The sequence below is a fragment of the Lycium barbarum genome, chromosome 4, assembly GCF_019175385.1.
Source record: "Lycium barbarum isolate Lr01 chromosome 4, ASM1917538v2, whole genome shotgun sequence".
NCBI lineage: Eukaryota > Viridiplantae > Streptophyta > Magnoliopsida > Solanales > Solanaceae > Lycium > Lycium barbarum.
In genome coordinates, this window is record NC_083340.1 from 17,512,300 (window position 1) to 17,533,319 (window position 21,020).

Consider the following 21,020-nt stretch of genomic DNA (forward strand, 5'->3'; position numbering starts at 1 on the left):
TTCATGTAGAATAGAAATAAGAGAGCCAACATGTAACACAACTGGTCCAATTATTTTAAAGTACTTGCGCAGAGACGTGAATGTCTTCGAGATAAATTCACTAGTACACCTACAAACTTTTTAACTGTATATTTGTTATTTTACCAAGACAAAACAGTTCAACATCATCAGTTAGGAGGAAAAAACAAATAGATAATGGATAGCAAACAAGGAAATGAAAGGAAATTGGTCAGCTAGGGGATTTTATTGTTAACGAAAGAAACGTCACAAAACATAGTGAGAGAGAATTTGAATTTTACAAGATATTAGCAGAAAAGGAAACAAAGGTACTTCAGAAAACCTTTTAAAACTCCATAGTACGTACCCAAGCATTCTACAATGTACTCATACAATGTTCAAGTTCATCACAATTTTGGGGATTCTGCTCTTATATGCAACCGTAGATTTCTGTCACTTGAGATTTGGATTACAAACTGAAAACATGCAACATTGAATTGAATTCAGCCTAATTTCCTATGCTTGTATCAACCCCATTGAACCTCCTAAGGAAGCACATTTGGAGCTGCTAAAAAGCAACAGTAACCTTAGCAGTTAAGGTGGAGACATTTAAAACCTTCCAGATTCTGAAATGATCCTCTCGATTTCTCCAAGTAGGCGCTCTTTCTCCTTAATCAAGTCCTCATTCTGCTTCTGCAGCTCTTCAATTTGCGTAGTCTGTTCAGAATCCTTTCTGTGATTATGCAAAAGCTCTGATTAGTCACTAATCCATGATTGCTTTACCAAAAGATTATACGTAAGTATGATAAAGTTGTCGCATGTTTTGGACTTTCATTCCTCAGTTTGTGTTTGAATGTACCTATTCATAAACGCCAAATTAAGTTTAAGTGATCGGACTTCCTTCTCCAGATTCTCACAGCGCTTCATAAGAGATTGCATATCTGAAGGCATTGCTGGTGTTAAATTTCTCTCTTTGGCTTCTGCCATTCTGCATCAATATTAAGACCAATAAGCTTATGTAATAGATCATATACTATGAGAAATTTCAATACACAAAATCTGACCATCATACAATTATGGTTGCGAAAACTGAAAAAGAGAAAAAAGTTGGTAAGTATCCCGGCATTAGTCACAGCAGTTATAAACTGCCATTAGCTTTGGTTCTACTCTGGAAGCTCAACAGCCTCTAACATTTTATTTATAAAGCCAGGGAAGACTCTAGGCTTTATCATACTTGAATACAATTACCATCACCACATTCGATAATAAGTTTAGGATATCCATTGTCAAATCAAAGTGACTATCAGCACAGATAACCAACTTTAGGCTGCATTTTTGGATAGAGACACATTTAGGTCACAAAAATTTGTTCAAATTCATGCCTGAGTCAGGTACCAAAAAGTTGGTTTGAAATACAATATAAGCTTAGTCACACAACGTAGATAAAACAGGAAAGCGACAACAAAAAACAGAGAACTAAGAGAAGAGAAGAGAGACATAACATCTTGTTAGACTAATCAAATTTTTGGCATGACAGGAAAAGGCCATGCAAACACGAGGCATCATTTTCGAGCAGCCTAAAATCTGAATGGGCCATGAGGTTAAAGCATCAGAAAGTGCAAAACTTTTGCAAGTATATGCAATGAAAAACATGCATTTGATGTTCCATTTAGAGAGGCAATGCCTTACAGAATGTCAAGGTTTAACTTATAACATCTCATGCTTTTCAAAAACTCATTTCTGATTTCTGTTATCATATCATTGCAGGAAAATAAATCTGGAAGTCACATATGTAGGTAGAACACGTGCTATCCATAATAATTTTCTATATCCTACAGTTTTTCTAACCACAGAAAGGACTAATCACTATGAAGGTAGTAGAAAAAGAATAAGATTCACTTAAGTTCTGAGAATAGTTTTACATACTTCCGAGACCGCTCCACCCTTCGCTTCTTTTTAGGATCTCCATTTTCCGCTGCATTGGTTTATGCCAATTAGAAGCGAACAACATGAAAGAAATTAAGTAACTACATGCAATATTTCACATTTTAGTTTGCTGTTTTTTTCTAGAACTCTTTGATCTTTAAAAATGTTAGAAAAGATATAACAAATCCCAGAAAAGATATAACAAATCCCAGAACAAGAAAGAAGCCCTAAGGTCAATAGAGGGAAGCCTCTCGTAGATTAACAGAACTCTCATGAGAAAGTCTCTGTGGTTGTCTACAACCCTTTTATCATATGTTGTATCCTGCCATTACAGAGGCAAAGGCAGGATGTTAGTTTATGGGTTCTAAATTACAATTCTGTTTGTTTAATCTGTTCTAATAGATTGTAAGTACATATTAAATGAATTTTTAAACACAAATACAAAGTTTGAGCCAAAGTTACTGGGTTGTGTTGAACCGTAACAACCACTCTGGTTCCGTCCCTGCCTGCCTATAAGTGGGATCATTACAAGTGTTGCAAATCATATTTAACTTGTAAGCTCTGTTAAATCCCTTTTAGCACCAAGTAGTATTTAAGGATTTGATTCTTACTTTATTTTTTCCAGTTTCACTCTTTTGAGTTTTGATTGCATGATTCATTTTATAACCTTTCTAAAAGTAATGCAATGAATGGAAACGAATTTCAGCAGTATTGCAGTGCCAACCTTAAAATATATTCCATAAGTTCTTCCGATATACTCATTGTGTTGTTTTTCACCTAACAAGTGATCTATCCTAAACTACTTTGGAATTTCAGGATAGTAAGGCATAATACATCCTTCAACATTGTTACATTTATAATTATAAATAGATATGAAAGTGAAAAATGCAAAGATGTGATATTTATCCAATGCATTTAAAAAAAAAAAAATCCAGTGCATTTAAATGTCTTAGTTACCTGATTGAACTGATGTCAAAGATCCATTTCGAACTAAACCTTCTTTCTGCGATGTCTGAACAAATTGGACAAATTATCATCAGCCTTAACCATCTCGCTATTCTAAGTTGAACAATGGGTAATATTGTTTCCAATTCCAAGGACATGGGGGGTAGAAAATACCTTTTGGTTGTCCTTCACGTTATCATATATTCGTTCTCTAATATCTGCAGTTCAACAGTAAATGACTATATTAACAAACCTGTGCTAAAAACATAGTACTAAGTTTGGAGAAACAACCATCTCAAACAAGTGCATTATGTGAAATCCAAAGTTCCAATTAGTATCTTTTCTTAGTTTGAATAATTAAGAATCATCTTTCAGTTTGAAGACCCCCTCGATTGCATGAATTTACTAAGACGCCCATGTTGCAAATAGAAAGCATACTCCCTCTGTTTCAATTTGTTTGTCTTACTGTCCTTTTTACTATGTTTAAAAAAGAATGTCACTTTCTACATGTAGTAAATCTTTACACCCAACATCCTACATGGCATATCTAAGACCAAAAGATTAAAGTGGCATTTTGGTACATTACGCACATCTTTAGTTTAAGACCACAAGATTCAAACGTGCAAGTCAAACTAAGACAAATAAATTGAAACGAAGGGAGTATCATATTCACCTCTAGCAGTTGAACCATTTTCTGAGCTCCTTGTATATCCAACTTGATTTCTAGAGCCCTCGTACACATTTAAAGCTTGACTTGCATTGCTCAGACCATCACATATATCAAAACTGGTTGAAATTATTGGTGCAGCAACAGAAGATTCACTTCGAGAATGTTCCTGTGATACCACGGCCATCTGGATTGGGTTTGAGGGAGCCATAATACCTTCTAAGACGTCATTAAATGACCCCTGCACTGTTTGTAGAATCCCCGTATCTCTGACTTGAACAACGGATGCATCCTGATATGTCCCTTGATTTTCAGAGATATGATTAATGCTGGAGTTACAAAAGACTTCTTGATTACCATAATACCCCAGCATATTTTCCTCAATGGCTTCCCTAGCAGTATGATAGTTTGTTAATTTCTTCCGTTCTAAGGTACCCTTCAGCATGCTTACAACAGAGGAAATATTATCTGCACCATCCACTTGCTGAGTTTCAAAAGTTGATGAAGATGAGTTGGATGGAGATACAAAAGTATTGGGTTGGTTGTTAATTTCACACATCGACATGTCAGTGTACCCAATTGGATCTGCAACTTCCTCGTTAAAGTTATTAACAGAATTTCCAGGTATATTATGCAAGGCTTCACGAGCTAGTGAAGACTGTGAGTTCTGCATAGCTGCATACCTCCTCCTACAGAATTTTTGAGGCAAATAACCAAATATCCCAAGAAATTATCAGCATCCAACAATAACAATGTCGGAATGAAATACATCGAGAGGGGAAAAGATTCTCCAATTAGTTTTTGGTAATTTCTTGTACTTGGAAGCCTTTAATTAAAATTAGATAAACACAATTTATATATAGGAAAATAAAAAAATCTTGAGGGTCTAATCCAAGGATATATATAATGCTCCTTTGAGAGGAGCAAAAGGATATTATTTTCCAATCTCGATGAAGGATGCAATATGAAAGGTACCTTAACTCAGAGGAGCGACTTCTCGTCATGGGCTGAGAACTATGGAACCAGGTCTGCAAGAAAGTTCTTTATGAGGATATCAAGAGAGATTCTATGAAATGATATCTGTAGTTACAGAACAAACCTTAGCTAAAAACAGATTACTTGCTTGCATTTCCCTATCTGTCACGTTCCTGATGACAAAAGAAAACATTGGTTATTACCCCCAATATTTTCAGAATGACTAATAAGATGAGATAAATCGCTTGAAATATGTAGATTGGTTGAGCAATAGCCTCAAGCCGGATAACCGACAAGGCCACAAATAATGAAAACCAAAAGAGTAAGCCTTACGCAGCAAGAAAACACATCACGATAGCCCCAAAAATTGCAGTTCTTTTTTTCACATTTTCAATTTTCAATTTACTAACACTGATCATAATTAAATCATACGTGCCTAAAGAGGTAAAGGTATAGATCACCTGGTTAAATGTTGGTTAAGGTTGCTAGACGATTCTTTGGCTATACATGTATTTTGTGGCTGTAGAGTGTCAGCCACTTTTCTTTTCTGAATTCCCCCATTCTGCTGACTAGATAGACCCGCAAGTTCACTGGAGATCCTGCATTTTAAAACGAAAGCATGTCATAAAAACTTCATTTAAATTACTCCCGCAACGAGAAGTGAAATGATAAAATGATTTGTCTTATTGCACTTCATTCCACACACGCTAACCTTCGTGATTCTTGTCTAGCACGATGAGCCATCGGTGTAGAATCACTGCCATTATTCTGAGAAGCAAACAGTAACGAATCAGCCAAGATACAAAAAAACAAACAGACAAGTGTAGAACTGCTATACATGCTTTATAAATACCATAAACATGGATTTTGCATCTGAAGAATAAACGTTTCAATTAACAAACAAACTAAGTCTATTATGAAGGAGAAGAACTTCCATGATTTACTATAACTAAAGAACGTACATCCAATAATAATTCAGATGCGAGAGCTCGAGAGATGATCTACACTATAGATAGCATGATACAAGAAGTAAATAAGGAAAGGATGAAACTCATTTATATCCATATACATAAAGGTATTTGTAATAACATAGAAGATTTGAAAATGTAACGTGATTAGATGAAAGTCAACATGTATAAGAGAATGGCAGGATTTCTTACCTCTGCACTTGTGAGCCAGCTTTTGAAGAGTTCTTCACTGTCGGTTCGAAGGGAATGGGAGATGTTTCTAAAACCCAACATCTCCATTGTAGGAACAGGCACTCCTACTGAGTTCTCCATCATAGTTCTTATGAACAATTCTTCGCTCGTGTTTCTACAAAAATCTGAATATCCTCTTCCCTCCATTTCCATTCCCTATCCTTTCCCTTCCCCGGATTTCTTGATAACTTAATTCTATTTTCTACCAAGATTTATGAAGTAGTAGTTAACAATTCCACCATTGATCAATCCCTCAGTGCAAGAGTGGAGTTACAAGTCTGTCTACAAGTTCGACAGAACCAGTAGCTTTGCCCTAAATCCAATATTTGTGTTTAAAATTCCACTTAATATGTATAAATAATTTATCCAAAATTAGTAACCTGTCTTTTCTATAATTCAGAATCCATAAACTCAAAATTCTAAACTCCGCCTCCGCCTTAGCAAAAAAGTCCACCTAGAGAAGCAAACTAAAGAGATAGATTTAAATAAAATCCTGATTACATAAGAGAATTCAAACCTATTTGCTTAACACTCAAATGAAAAAATAATCAGAGTCACAATGACAAAAGAATTTTCCTCAACAAGTAGATATGCTGCAGAATGATCAAATTCTTGCTACAGAAGAAAATCTTAAAGGTGGTGAGTTTAGCAGTAGAAGGATTTTAGGAATAAAACATTCAAGTTAATTAACAAGTTTGTAATTATAGAAGAAAGAAAACTTGGTGTATAATAGAAGCATCAAACGTCACATTCAAGCTCATCTCTTTCTTAGTCAGAAAAATTGACAAACATATAGTGGGCTTAATTAAAAATTATTGTCTCAATTAATGGAATTAATAAAAATTCAAATTGATTAGATTCCAATTACCTTATACTTGTCTTCTTTCGAGTGTGAAAACGATATTATTTTCCTAGGCTAATTTGTATCTGTCAATCAGTGAAACTAAAGTAAACTTTTCACATTCCATATAACTGTATGACACTGACTTAATCCCCCTGAGAAGCAAAAAGAAAAGAAATTGTCTCATGTTATCTTTGTTCTGTTCTCTTTTTTGTTTTCTATATTTGAGAATATAATTTGTAGATGATAAGGAATTGATCACATAGCAAAAACCAAATATAAATATTCTCATATCAAACTTCTCTGCCCTTTCTTAAAATTCGGGGTTTAAGGGTTTGATTTCAACTTGATATTCAGGTCTGCATGCATATACATGAAGACCAAACAAAGATACACATCATCCACCTACATAATAATTTTTTTTCACACTATCATTGTACTTTAATTTTGTTATAACATATTAACTGTCTCATTTCAGCTCACTGAGGGCATGACCTTAGATAGGAAGTTACGAAGGACATGCATCAGGGTAGTAGGCTAGTAGGTAGTTGTGCATGTCACGCTTCGTATTACTCTTGCAGTTTCTTGTCCTCTGATTCGTGCTATTATCTGTTGTGCCTTGTACCTCGATTGACATCTGATTTTGTGTTAGTTACGTTATTTTTTTCTTTCTCCAGACTGCTTTGTCATGCTTTATTTAGTATTTTTTCATGCTTCATTACTGTTGCTATTTCTTTTTCTAGTCTAATGTGGTTGTTTTTTTTTTTGCCGAGGGTCTTTCGGAAATATCCTCTCGACCTCCATGGTAGGGGTAAAGTCTGTGTACACTCTACCCTTCCTAGACCCAATTTGCGGGATTACACTGGGTATGTTGTTGTAGATTAACTGTCTTATTTTCAGGATACTAATTACACTTATTATGAATATTTATTTGACGTTCAATATAATTTTTTTGTTACACTACCAGTGTATATGTGCCTAAATTTAGGATGAAATTATGGGGGAAGACGGTCAAGAGACTGAGTGTGAACCATAATTGTGCCAATACATTTCCATGGAAAAACAAAAGGAAGATTAAAATGAACAGATTTATGGGGTTCAGATATTGGAGGACGCATTGAATGATGGAAGCCATGAAAATGACTCATTGGATCTTCCCATCAAACACTACTGGCTGTTTCATTTCTTAACTTCAAATTAGTTGAGCCGTTTTGAACGTTCAGTTTTAGATCCAGGAATTAAATTTTATGGTTTCACTCTTAAGATTTTTAATTTTGAATCCATCATATACGTAAAGTTATGAGTTCATATTAGTACTATTTATTTAAATTTTAATAATTTTTTACACATTAATTTATGCACCGCGTCGAAAGTTAGGGGTTCAATTGAACCCCCACTCGCAAGTCACAATGCTAGATACGCCACTGCCCTCAACACCAGAGGCAGAGTCATGAATTTGAGATTTTAGTCTTTTTGAATTATTGAGTTCCAAATTAATAATTTGTACATATTACGTGAATTTTGTTACGATAAATATTGAGTTTAAAGTGTTTGAACCAAAGCTGCTGAATTTACTGAACCCGCTTTTTACGCTCTAGCTCTGACCCCTGCCCAACACGCAACTGATTTATTTTCCTACTTAGCTCCATGATTTAACATAGTGTTCCAAAATGTAATTTAAAATGCTTATAATATCACTGTGATATAACTAATTAATGTAGTGCTTGACTAATTTAGTCTTGGTAGAATGGTTTCTGGATACGGCCTTTTCTTACTCTACACTTTGGAATATTGTTGAAGTGCTTTATAGATGCATAATTGCATACCAAATGAAAATTGTGAAAGAGGAAGAAAGGTTTCGTACGTGTAGAAATATTTACACCATAGAATATTCGTCAAGTCTAATGATCAGTTGTCTGCAATTTATTTTGTTAAACTTTTACATGATCCGATATCCATTGTGCATAATTTATTTAAACTGAAATTTAAATAAATTTTTCACAAATCAAGTCACATACATAAAAAGTAAAAATAAAAAGAGCCTTTCCTTGTAAGGTTGAATCTGGTAACCTACAAAATATGATAAATAACTTGTTATTGCCTGTAAAACAAAAATAATATAAAAAAAAACTGCACTATTGGTGCATAGATTTATTTCTTTCCCTCGAACTGATTCATAGACATGAAATAGTAGAGCTGCTTGCAAGGTCAAGAGAGATTTTAAGTTACCCCGATCAGTAAAATAATTATGAGCATCTATTTCATCAAAATCAATAATATCCAAAACAAGAAATAAGTAAATTCACATTCTTACTTTCATGGTCGACGTTCGACCAAAATTTACTTTTTATCTTCTAGCTCTCCTTATTGAAAAAGTAAAGTTGATAATAAAATTGTATTATGCCGCTGATTGAATTGAAAAAATTATTCACCTAATCCAACTTCTGAGGAGTATTTATTAAATTTGATGAAATGTCCGTTGAAATAAAATAATAGAATAAATAAATGAGAAGAAACATAAATGTTGTGCCACTTGACAATTCTCATCAGCAATTCGTAATGAGAACTACAATAACTGTTTATTAGTATACTTAAATTATTCTTTTACTTAACTCATGAGTAAGACATACTCCAAAAAAATATTTATCATTAACTCATTATAATATCGACAATAGAGATATAAAACCCTTGACAAGCAATTTGTCCTTTAAGAAAGAAGAAATAAATAAAAGATGTTTGACTGGACGTCATATGTACGCCTGGCAACCGGTTTCATTTAACCGGTTTTAACCGGTAACCGAACCGGTTAAACCGGAACCGGAACCGGAACCGGTATAACCGGTTAACCGGTATAACCGGTTAACCGGTTCCGGTTAACCGTGTATTGGTTTACCGGTCCGGTTCCAATATTTTGGAAACCGGAACCGGTTAAACCGGTAAAACCGGAACCGGAACCGGTTAAACCGGTTTAACCGGTAAAAAGTTAAAAAAAAAAAAAAACTAAAGTATATAAGTAAGTATATATAGTATATAGTACATATATATATATTAAGTATATATAGTATATAGTACATATATATAAGTATATATAGTATATATATTAAGTTATACACATATATAAGTATATATAGTATATAAGTATATATAGTATATAAATATATATAGTACATATATATTAAGTATATATAGTATATATAGTAGATATGTATATGTAGTATATATATTAAGTTATACATATATATAAGTATATAGAGTATATAGTACATATATATTAAGTATATATAGTAGATATGTATATGTAGTATATATATTAAGTTATACATATACAATATATATATATTTATATATAAGTATATATAGTATATAGTACATATATATAAGTATGTATAGTATATATATTAAGTTATACATATATTTAGTATATATATATATATATATATATATATATATATAGTTATACATATATATAAGTATATGTAAGTTATACATATATATGTATACGAAAAGCACTATTCTGTGTTGCTGACTTGCTGTTAGGCTGTTAGTCAGTAAATATTTAAACTTTAATTATAAAGTTGTATAACATATGAAAATATAGCTACAATATACAAATAAATACTATAATATATATATATAATACAAAAAACAAAAAAAAATAGATTTTAATCACTCCAAACCGGATCGGTTCCGGTTTGAGGTTTAAAACCGGTAAACCGGAACCGGTTAGGCGGTTCCGGTTTTGGAACCGGAACCGGCCGGTTTCCTAACCGGTTCCGGTTCCGGTTCCAACCGGTTGCCACCTTTAGTCATATGTATGGCTTTTGGAGGAATAAAATTTAGTCCGTTAAATTTCCTCTGATTAATTGTTGGAGGAAAACTCCAAGAGTGCACTTTTGATCTATTGTTAAAATAATAAGTAGTTGGATATCAAAATCATTATGTAAGACTCCATTTTTTTTATTGACTATATAACGTTATACAACGTCATCATAAAAAGCGCTTCAAATATTCCCACAACAAGAAGAATATGCCGAATCACTTTGTAGTGCTTTAATAGATTAATAGTTCTTTAATTTTCTATGGAGAAGAAAAAACTGGAAAAAAATGCGTCTATCATCAGTCCTAATATTTTGAGTCAAAGTTAATTGAATATACATTTGAAGATCGATCAACCGGCAAAAAAGAATTGTTTAGTGTTCCTGTGGAGTATCTTTTGGAAGGCCGGCAAACTATTATTTCCATTTGTGGTGGGGGGGAGGGTTGTGTTTGTGACTCTTTCAATAGTGACATCTCTTTCACTATTTGCTTCTTCAAAAGAATTTTACGTATCGTGTAAAACTATGTGGACCTCTCAAGTTTTACAAATCTAAAGTTGTGCTCGGGTGATTGAAATTCTCTCTCTCTTTAATTAGAGTCTTGAATTCGAGGCCTGGAATGAAAAACCTTTCATTAAAATTTGTTTTATCCTCTTAGTTGGCATAATGTTTGAATGTCGAATCAGTCGAGCCAATAGCGGCAATACCTGACACAATATTGAGTTAGCCGTTAATGGCGCAATGCCAAATTAGTTGAGCCAATAGGTTTCAGATATTGAATAATTTAACGGAGAAAGGAAAAAAAAAGAAAAGCATTAGCTTTAGTGTTGAGTCTAACTAAAAGATTGTCCTGTTTTTGTGTACTTACTAGTTCTCTATGACTCGGAAACATAAAGCATCGTTTGACAATGTACAAGATATTAATTCATCCACAGTGTGTCCCATTTTTCTAACAATAAAATTCATGGAACCTTTTCACAAGTCTATTTGACCCAATACAGGAAGCGTGTTGACTGAGTAGCTTCTCCCCATGAATTATCTTCACACTTCAATGAGAAGTTCTGGACAGATGAAAACAGTCATATTTTAAGCAAGAACCTATAAAATGTAAGGTTAACAACAACATACCCAATGTAGTCCTACAAGTGGGTTTTGGGGAGAGTAGAGCGTACGCAGACCTTAACCCTACCATATGAGGTAGAGAAGTTGTTTCCGATAAACTATAGGCTCAGTGCAAGAATCTATGAAATGTATGGTTGATACTAGAAAATGATTGGTGAGTAGTGGGGAATATGTATGCATGCCTGGTGATCAGATCCATTGAAATTTAGCACTTTCAGTACACCTTACAACTACTACTACGCCTAAACTCCATCATGTTGGCCGGCTATATCAATTTTCACTATTCATGTCACGCCATATAAGCTACTCTAAATTCCATAGGATTAATTTCACCAATAAACACTAAACTTACTCGTTGTAACACTAAAGACACTATATTATTTTGTGTAACACTATAGTCACTAACTATTAGTAACACAAAAGTAATAAAGCTAGTTTTTGTAACAATAAAGTCACTAAACTATATGTCAGTTGTCGAAAAAACACAAATATGTTAAAATTTGGTGCCAAAAAATGACACGGAATCATTTTTTTCATTGTATACTTGCCACGTGAGAAATGAAAATGCGGGGTGGGAGCTATGGGGGCTGGGGCGAGGATGGGATATGTTTAAGGGTAGGGAGAAGATAACCACTGTGACAATGTCCTTGTTTTCCTTTCTTCCATCAGGAAAGTCTTTTTCTTTACATTTTCCTAAGAAAATGTTCTCCAAAATTTTTGATCAACCAAACATGAAAAAATTAGAATTATTTTTCCTCCATCTACCGAACACACCCTTAGCGACAATTCGAAAACTGTTAGAATGAAAATTCAAGTCTAGACATTACTCTTTGCACTCTCACCCTAGTACAGGAGAAGGAAGAAGATAACATTATTGTGTGAAGATCTTCCGCCAGAATCAAAGAGCTAACATTTTCATAAAAGAAATTGCAGCATGATGGGCACAGAGATGAGAAAATGAGAAATACATTAAATGCTGTGACAATAGTATTAAACCCTCCACCACCAGTCCACCACCATCCGCTCTCAATAAAAATAACAAAAAAAGGAGAAAAGGAAAGATAGAAACCTATGAAAAAAAACTAGTTACTAAGTAGAAAGTAAAGGGTATAAAAATGCCAACGATGGCTTTAATATCAAATTCAGTGCAATTCATTCCAGTTATAGCTGCAAATCCAGAGTTTCCTCGAATGATTCTGCGCTGTAACTCCTAGAAAATTCTACAACAAACGATGCCCAAGATAATGAGGATAATGCTGCACGTTCAGGTATGCACTATTTCTAAGCCAAGTGCTACCGTACCTGATAAAAGACATGCATCAGCTAAAACGGTGGCAGTCTGCAGTAATTAAGCAAATCATAAATCACATTTGTATCGGGAAGTAATAACTCCGGAAACTCATTTCAACAAATAAGCAGATTGCCAATTCACAAAATGGGAACTTTTTGTTATCAATCCTTAAATAATCAGATGAAGTCAAGTATCATTTTGATCACAGATACAAATGACACAAACAATTTTTGTTATGATTGGTAAAAACTGTGGAACTAATTATGTCCGCAGCAATATCAGGTGAAACTCCAGTTCCACAACTGATCCTATCCACAGAGTAGCCCCTTCACTTCCCAAATCCCGTCATTCTTTCTAAGTAAGTCCAAAATCCCATCCTCTAGAGATCCAATCACGTAAACCCATTTAAAACGAAGTTTAACCCAAAAAGATTTTGTGGATTAATTGATCGATCTCAACCATATCCAACAACACTATAGGTCAGTCAAATGGCTAACAATGTTAATGAGATTGGGGCCTCAATAATGGAGTGTTGCTGATATTAGAAGTTATAGTATTTCAATTCGCTTTAACTGCAGCGGAAAAGATTTTTTTTTTTAGTTCCGTTGATCAAAAGAGAAAACATCATGTATGCTTAATCATGATAAGAGATGGGACTCAGGGATTGAGCATGCAGAGGTCAGTTGTAAAAGGGATTGAGCAAGCAGAAGAAGAACAACGCCTCAACTCTGGGGCCGGCTATATGAGTTCTCCCTGACCTTGTTCCTTCATTTAAATTCAGCTCAGGCTAATATTATACATATAAAAAACAACAAAAACAGCATACCCATTGTAATTCCACAAGTGGATTCTGGGAAGGATAGGATGTATGCAGATCTTAACCCTACCTTTGTGGGGTAGAGAAGTTGTTTCGGATAAACCATCGGCTCAAAAGAAAAGTTTTCGAAGTAAATACAAATAAAAAGAATAAAACACAAATTACTGGAAGTTCTCTATATTTCCTTCTAGCATAAAAGTTTCCAATAGCGCAAAAAACACTCCAAGCATATGACCAGGGCTGTCAAAATGGTTAAAAAGAAAAAGTAACCATCCAATCCGACTCATTACCCATTAAGTATGGGTCGGATTACTGACCATTTAAAAATGGATCAAAATGAATATTATCCACTAAAAAGTGGATATCCATGTGGATTAGTGGATAATATGGATATCCATATTATCAATACCCATTTGTCTTGTCTACTTGTTATTTTTCATGAGTTCTTGCTTTTTGGGAGTCTAAGCTTCTTTTAACTTTTTAGCTTGTGTTCACCTCACTGTTCCAGAAATAATGGATAATATGGATAATCATATTATCCGTCGGTTAACTCATTGTTTATCTGTGTTAAATATTGGCGGGTCAGATATTTTATCCATTTTTGTTTCACTCAAGTTCAACCCGCCCATATCCGATCCGACTCGCCTGTTAGCCACTCCTACATATGACCTCGCGTACATGTACTAACATGACAAACATATTTCTGTCTAATTTGTATCGCCGATATATATCTTTTGTTTCCATTGTGCTCTATATGTGCACGGATTTCAAGAGATGTGTAAGAATTTCGAGAAAACCTCCTTACTTGACTAACATCAATCCTTTTTTTCTTTTTTATTGTTCTCTCCTTTTTTTTTTTTTTGGAAGTTTCAAGTATCTTGGGTCTATTATACAGGGAGATGGGGATATCGACGATGATGTTTCACATCGTATTGGTGCAGGGTGGATGAAATGGAGGCTCGCTTCCGGAGTGCTGTGTGACAAGAAAGTGCCACCAAAACTTAAAGGCAAGTTCTACAAAGTGGTGGTTAGACCGACTTTTTATTGTACGGGGCGGAGTGTTGGCCAGTCAAGAACTCTCACGTTCAGAAGATGAAAGTCGCGGAAATGCAAATGCTGCAATGGATGTGTGGACACACTAAGAGGGATAGAATTAGGAATGAAGATATCCGGGATAAGGTGGGAGTGGCATCGGTGGAGAACAAGATGCGGGAAGCGAGGCTGAAATGGTTTGGGCATGTGAAGAGGAGAGACACAGATGCTCCAGTGCGGAGGTGTGAGAGGTTGACTTTGGGCGGTTTCAGGAGAGGTAGAGGGAGGCCGAAGAAGTATTAGGGAGAGGTGATTAGACAGGACATGGTGCAGTTTCAGCTTACCGAGGACATGACCTTAGATAGGAGGTTGTGGAGGACTCGGATTAGGATAGAAGGCTAGGTTGCTTATCCTTTCATCCTAGTAGTTGTAGTTTTGCTCATTCGTTTATTGCCACTTGATTTCTGCTTATATTTGTTGGGCCTTGTACTTCGATTATCGTATATACCTATGGTAGCTAATGCTCCTTTCTTTCCAGACTGTTCTATCATGACTTTCTCGCTTTTGTTATTCCTCGTTTTCATATTGTTTTTGATATGCTTGTCCCTATCTGACTTTTTGTCTTGTTTTCTCTCTTGAGCCGAGGGTCTTTCAGAAACATCCTCCGTACCTTTCAAGGTGGGGGTGGTCTGCGTACACTCTACCCTCCCCAGACCCCACATTATACTGGGCATGTTGTTGTTGTTTGTTGTATTGTTCTCTCCTTTTTTGACTTTCTCATTTCCTTTCTGGCTTTCTCTATTTTTGGTCTTCCATGGGGACCCATTCTCACAGACACAACTGCTTATGAAATAAAAGTTCAAGGCATACTGTAAACAACATCTTCTTGATCCTTGCAAGAGTCCAAGATTAACTTCTACCTCAAGCATCAGATTCAATAAAAAATATCTCCAGAATTGCAGAGGCATGGAAACATCTACATTTCTGTAGAACTTTTTTGAACAACCACAGATATCCATTAGATGTTCATCTAATAGACATGTAAGTTGTAACACATACCATCAGAGTTAAAATTCAACTCAGCCCCTAGCTGATAAACTTGAACCATATTTTGCAATTTTTCCACTTATTTTATTTTATTTTATTTTTTATAACCGTGGTGTCCGGGCCAGCTCTCGGGCACCTCGACTAATTCCACAGGATACCTGTCACCTCCCACCCGCAATAAGTACCAGGTAACTCTGTCTAACAAGGCCAGAACAGATGGGAAGAAATCACCTAGTGTTTTGTCTCTGCTGGGAATTGAATTTGAGACCTCATGGTTCTCAACCCACTTCATTGACCACTAGGCTACACCCTTTGGTGCATTTTGCAATTTTTCCACATGTAACTGAATATCTTGTAAAAGGCATAGATCTTTGGCATTCCTTAGTCATTTTAGATTGAAAAGGAACAAATAAAAGATCAGCCTAGCTACATATACTAAAAGTAGGTTCTCCAACTTATGAGTTCCACCGTGAGTGTAATGCATAAAAGCAGCAACCCTCTTTCTTTCCTTCGAAATTTAATCCGACTTCCCCGAGTCAACCGAAGAACAGCAACTTTACACATTAATATTTATTTACCATCTAGTTCAAATCTATACTTGGTAAATGGTGATGCAAGAATTACCCTTTTTTTGAAAAATTACCTAATTTTGGCGATTGTAAAATGTTTTCTTTTCTAAAATATTTCTTTTTCTCTTTGATGAAGTAATTGTATTTCATTCAAAAGGATGAAAAAATACAATATAGTAGAGTAGATCACTGCATAGAGTTTGTAGTGTTGGCTCCTCTATTTTTTATTTGCGTTTTATTTGTTAATTCTAACATTAATACTACTACGCCTCAATTCCAAGCACGTTGGGGTTGGATATATGGACCCTCACTGACCATACAATTCCATTTAAGCTCGTCTTAGACCCATATTACTAATTTTAGCATTCATAAATAAACTTCCTATTATAAGAATGAGCAAGTGAGCAACCTTAACCAATCTGCTACACGTCAACAGAAAATGCCTAAAATTCACTCTATCTTTAGTGCATTTTACTGCAAGAACAGACGTTGCTCATAAAGCAAATTATTAAAGCTAGTTACCTGTATACATAAACATAAATACTCCTTTATCATTAAAGAAAAAAAACATTAAGACTCCTAACAAGAACCATACTCAATCCAATCATTTCTTTAATGTAACCTGACTCAAACATAAAGACACTCTGCTCTCTGGAGTTGATTGCAAGGTAGCTAGTTGCCCATATTTTTTTACTCCACTCATAAGCTAGCAATGTCATGGAACATAGACAGAAAACAAAGAAGGTACCTGTTGCACCAGCTAATATATTTCATCATCAGGGATTTCTGGGTTCAAAAATTTCTTAGGATCCTGGATCATTTCTTGATAATTCAATGTAGATTTAACCCTTTCAGGAACGGGCATAAGTGGAATGATGCTATCTCTATCAATAACACCGTCAATGAGCCCATATTCGACAGCTTCAATAGGGGACATGTAACGATCTCTATCAATATCTTTCATAACTTGTTCATGTGATCGTCCAGTGCAATTGGAAATAATTTTGGTAACATTGTCCTTGTTATGCATTATTTCTCGGGCTTGAATTTCCACATCTATTGCCTGACCGCTTGCACCTCCAAGTGGTTGATGTATCATAATTCGAGTATTAGGCATTGCGTAGCGCTTTCCTTTGGTACCACCACCAAGGATTATTGAAGCGGTGGAAGCTGAAATGCCAAGTGCAACTGTGGATACATCGGCCCTCACCAACTGCACAACGTCAAAGATAGCCATTGTTGCGCTGGTAAACAGAAAGAAGTACATCAGAAGAGAGAAAAGGTAAAAGTATTGCTATAGAAGATTCCACATTTTTTATTAACAAAATGACATGAATGCGTGGAGACAAGATAAGATAAACATGTGAATGCTGACAGAACTGAAGTTTTCAAATTGAAAAATTAAATTTTGATGCATGGGCCTCGCATGCTCACTCGGCCTTCAGCACGGATGTATCAAAAAGTTGGGCCTGACTCTGAAATCTTTACAATATACAGTGAGTGGAAACCAATTCTATGCAATTACAAATAAAGTTCAATTCGCAGTTATTAACTCAAATGAACAGATCAAATCCAAGAGAGGACAAAGAAATTTAACATGATATGGGGGGACTGGGAGAGCATAGAAACATGATATAGAGGCTATTACACTCAATAAAGATAAGTGCAAAAGGAACAAAAAATGAGGCACTAGATCATCAGTTTTTGACAAAATTAAAGTAAAAAGAAGACAAGTGCAACCTAGTGGTCAATGAAGTGGGCATGAGGTTTCAGGTTCAACTCCTAGAAGAGACAAAAAAACACTAGGTGATTTCTTCCCATCTGTCCAAGCCATAGTGGACAGAGTTACCTGGTACCTATTATGGTGGGAGGTAGCAAGTACCTCGTGGTAGTTGATTAGAAAAGCGTAAATTTTTTACATTAACGATAAGTAGGTTAAAAGAATTGTTTTAAAGAATCAAAACAAGGGAGGTATCGTAAACACACTTCATCAAAAGTAGTATCGTAAACACAAGGGAGATTAGTGTTTTTTATAAGCCAAAAGGGAGGTTAGTGTTACGAACCAAAACTTGAGAGAGAGGCCTATGAAATTACCCCACCCAACCCCCAATAAGTTCCTTACATGCACCTACATTCATAACAGTTGTTCTTAATTTCCCATATGTCTGAATAATTAATTGTTGTTTCTGCCTTAGGTTGGGTAGTTGAACCATTTTGTCTAAAGTTAAGAACCATTTTGGGAAATTAAGAACTATTAGAAGTCGATAGTAATGCTTGCCATTTAAAAAAACGATTAGAAGTCAATAACATAGAGGAAAAGATTTTTTGATGACTTTAAGAAAACAAAAGTAAGCCAACAGGGATCTCCTTTAATAAGGTAAAGATATAAGGGGAGGCAGCAAATATTGAGGCTACTGCATGATTCTCTAGAATAACATTTTTATCATGTGTAGGCTCTCTACTCTCTAGAACAACATTGGTGCACTTTCAATGAACTCTAGTATCTCGTCAACTATAATTCATGATATCTAGTCAGCTAAATCAGCAAATAATATTTCGTTTTTTCAAAAATAATACCAAGTATTTAATTTAAGGCTTAGTCGTGTTAATACACTTACATTACGGCGGATTTTGCTAGGTTTATTTTTAGTTAGGTTAGAGATTTGTAAGTGTAGGATAACTGTGAGACTCGGAGAACATCTGATTTTAGATAATCCCTAATTTTATTGTAATAAAATGAAATGTGCCTAAAATAAAGCGAAATGGATATAGAGGATTCATATATTCAACCTCAACTAGTTTGATACTGAGACATAATAATTGTTGTTGTAGTTCAAGTTTGGGATTATTTCTTTCTTTCTGATCACATTGTGATATTCATATACTTGAAGATGGAAAACAAATACGACATACATGTTCAATTTTGTAAACCTGTATCCAAACTGAATTTAATATTTTAATATTATAATGGCTGGAAACACCTCTACCTCGGGGGAGGCAGCAAATATTGAGGCGACTGCATGGTTCTCTAGAGTAACATTTTTATATTAGCAAAAAACACCTCTAAGACGGAGGACACATCGTCTTTCCTCCGAAATGATCATGCAAGCTACAGAACTGTTTCATACGTTCGGTCTCTATAATATCAGACATTATATAAAGTGGTACATAAATTTTACTGTCATAAGATGAATCTTCAACAGCATATTCAATTAAGACATTTAAAAAAAAAAAAAAAAGTAGATTGCACCTTCAGGATGCTCACACGCTGCTCATCATCTTCATCAATCACTCATAATTTAAATGTCCAACACGAAGTTTAAACACTTTTTTTCTCTCTTTCCTCCTTTCCATTACATCTTCCACTGAAGGGACAGTGGGACACGACTGTATAGACCAAATCCTAAGAAAATTTGAAAATCAAGCAAGAAAAAACCTTTTTTATTTTATTCTTCACGTCAAGGATTACGTCCGGGATCATTAGAATTTTCAAAATTACATCCGCTGTCAAAAGGAATGCCTATTCAGACAACAACTAATACTACTACAACACTACACACTCAATCCCAAACTAACTATATGAGTCATCCATATACATTCCAGTCCATTGGGCTCATTTCATTCCGGTACCCAATAATTCGGACAAAGGCGTCACACAATACAACTAAAGCTAAGCTTCTCAATTTCACATATAAATTCTAACATAAAATAATCATAATCAAAAAAAAAAAAATGAAAGATTTTAAACAAAGAAACACTACCCAGGATAGTCAATACTAAAAATTACAGAGAATGGGGGCAAATGATACCTGAGGGAGCCACCAGGGGAATTAATAAAGAGCCTAATATCTTTCTTGGAATCCATAGCATCAAGCAACAACAACTGACTAATAATAGAATCAGCAATAAAATCATCAATGTTATTACCCAAGAAGACAATCCTCTCCCTAAACAACAGCCCCATTGCATCAGCTTCAGCACCCCGCATAGCCGTAGCGGGGGTCTGAGGAGAAGACGCAAGTAACAAAGACAACTTCTCATCATCCTCAAGGGTTTTAGAAGTGAATTGTTGGTGAGAAGTAGTGAGCGAGGATTTGAGAGATGAAAAGGGGGTTTTGCAAAAAGTGGGGGAGAGTTTGGGAATAGAGCGATTGGGGAGATTGAAGGAAGGGTAATTGGGGGATAGAAAAGTAGAAAGAGTGAGGGAATCCATTGCTAGAGAAAGAAAATTGGGGTAAGGGGATGAGGAAAGGGAAGTTGCTTTTCAACTGAGTGTGAGCAAAAAAAAAAGAACTGTTTATTATTTCGGGTCGGATAAGGGTTACGCAACCTAAATAAAAATAAATAAAAAATTCAACAAAAAGAAAGAAAATACAATTTTTTGCACAGATTGGCCTTCATACGGACTGGTCTTTAATTTTTTGCCGAATTGCTGATCTAAGTTGTGTAATAACTAATTCACTTGCCAGTTGGCATATAGAAATTTTATCTTGTCCGGCGTAAGTTTTGTAGAAATGAAGTTATGGCAGATCACTTAATATGTATAGAAGTATACTGGACAAGGCATAATTTTTATATAACTTTGTCAGACAAGGCAAAGTTTCATTGCGGCATTAGGTCATATATCAGAGTTTCTTTTTTTGTTTTTTCAATGTCAAGGATATTTTCGATCATTTTTTTGTTACTTAAAGTATCACAGGGTAAAAATTAAAAACCAACAATATGAGGGGCAAAAATTAAAGACCACCCCAATATAGGGGCATTCAGGCAAATTGTC

General features: G+C 35.0%; 2 protein-coding genes across 6 annotated transcripts; both read right to left on the reverse strand.

The window, feature by feature from the left end:
• Nucleotides 1–215: 215 nt before the first annotated feature.
• Nucleotides 216–6,462, reverse strand: LOC132635428 (protein CYCLOPS-like). 2 transcript variants are annotated; one of them, XM_060351812.1, is made up of 11 exons: nucleotides 5,671–6,462; nucleotides 5,223–5,278; nucleotides 4,972–5,109; nucleotides 4,635–4,683; nucleotides 4,511–4,563; nucleotides 3,542–4,224; nucleotides 3,043–3,086; nucleotides 2,881–2,926; nucleotides 1,924–1,972; nucleotides 857–985; nucleotides 216–730 (listed from the first exon to the last, which is right to left on the reverse strand). In XM_060351812.1, the coding sequence occupies exons 1-11, from the start codon at nucleotides 5,860–5,862 to the stop codon at nucleotides 607–609; spliced, it is 1,563 nt and encodes a 520-aa protein (XP_060207795.1). In that variant the 5' UTR covers nucleotides 5,863–6,462; the 3' UTR covers nucleotides 216–606. The 2 variants fall into 2 exon arrangements, with proteins under 2 accessions (XP_060207795.1, XP_060207794.1); XM_060351811.1 differs by having other exon boundaries at nucleotides 2,881–2,935; nucleotides 5,671–6,461.
• Nucleotides 6,463–11,407: 4,945 nt separating this feature from the next.
• Nucleotides 11,408–20,522, reverse strand: LOC132635429 (ATP-dependent Clp protease proteolytic subunit 4, chloroplastic). 4 transcript variants are annotated; one of them, XM_060351815.1, is made up of 4 exons: nucleotides 20,053–20,522; nucleotides 16,992–17,487; nucleotides 12,790–12,826; nucleotides 12,438–12,707 (listed from the first exon to the last, which is right to left on the reverse strand). In XM_060351815.1, the coding sequence occupies exons 1-2, from the start codon at nucleotides 20,454–20,456 to the stop codon at nucleotides 17,004–17,006; spliced, it is 888 nt and encodes a 295-aa protein (XP_060207798.1). In that variant the 5' UTR covers nucleotides 20,457–20,522; the 3' UTR covers nucleotides 12,438–12,707; nucleotides 12,790–12,826; nucleotides 16,992–17,003. The 4 variants fall into 4 exon arrangements, with proteins under 4 accessions (XP_060207799.1, XP_060207798.1, XP_060207800.1 ...); XM_060351816.1 differs by lacking the exons at nucleotides 12,438–12,707; nucleotides 12,790–12,826 and adding an exon at nucleotides 11,408–11,426; XM_060351817.1 differs by lacking the exon at nucleotides 12,790–12,826.
• Nucleotides 20,523–21,020: the final 498 nt, after the last annotated feature.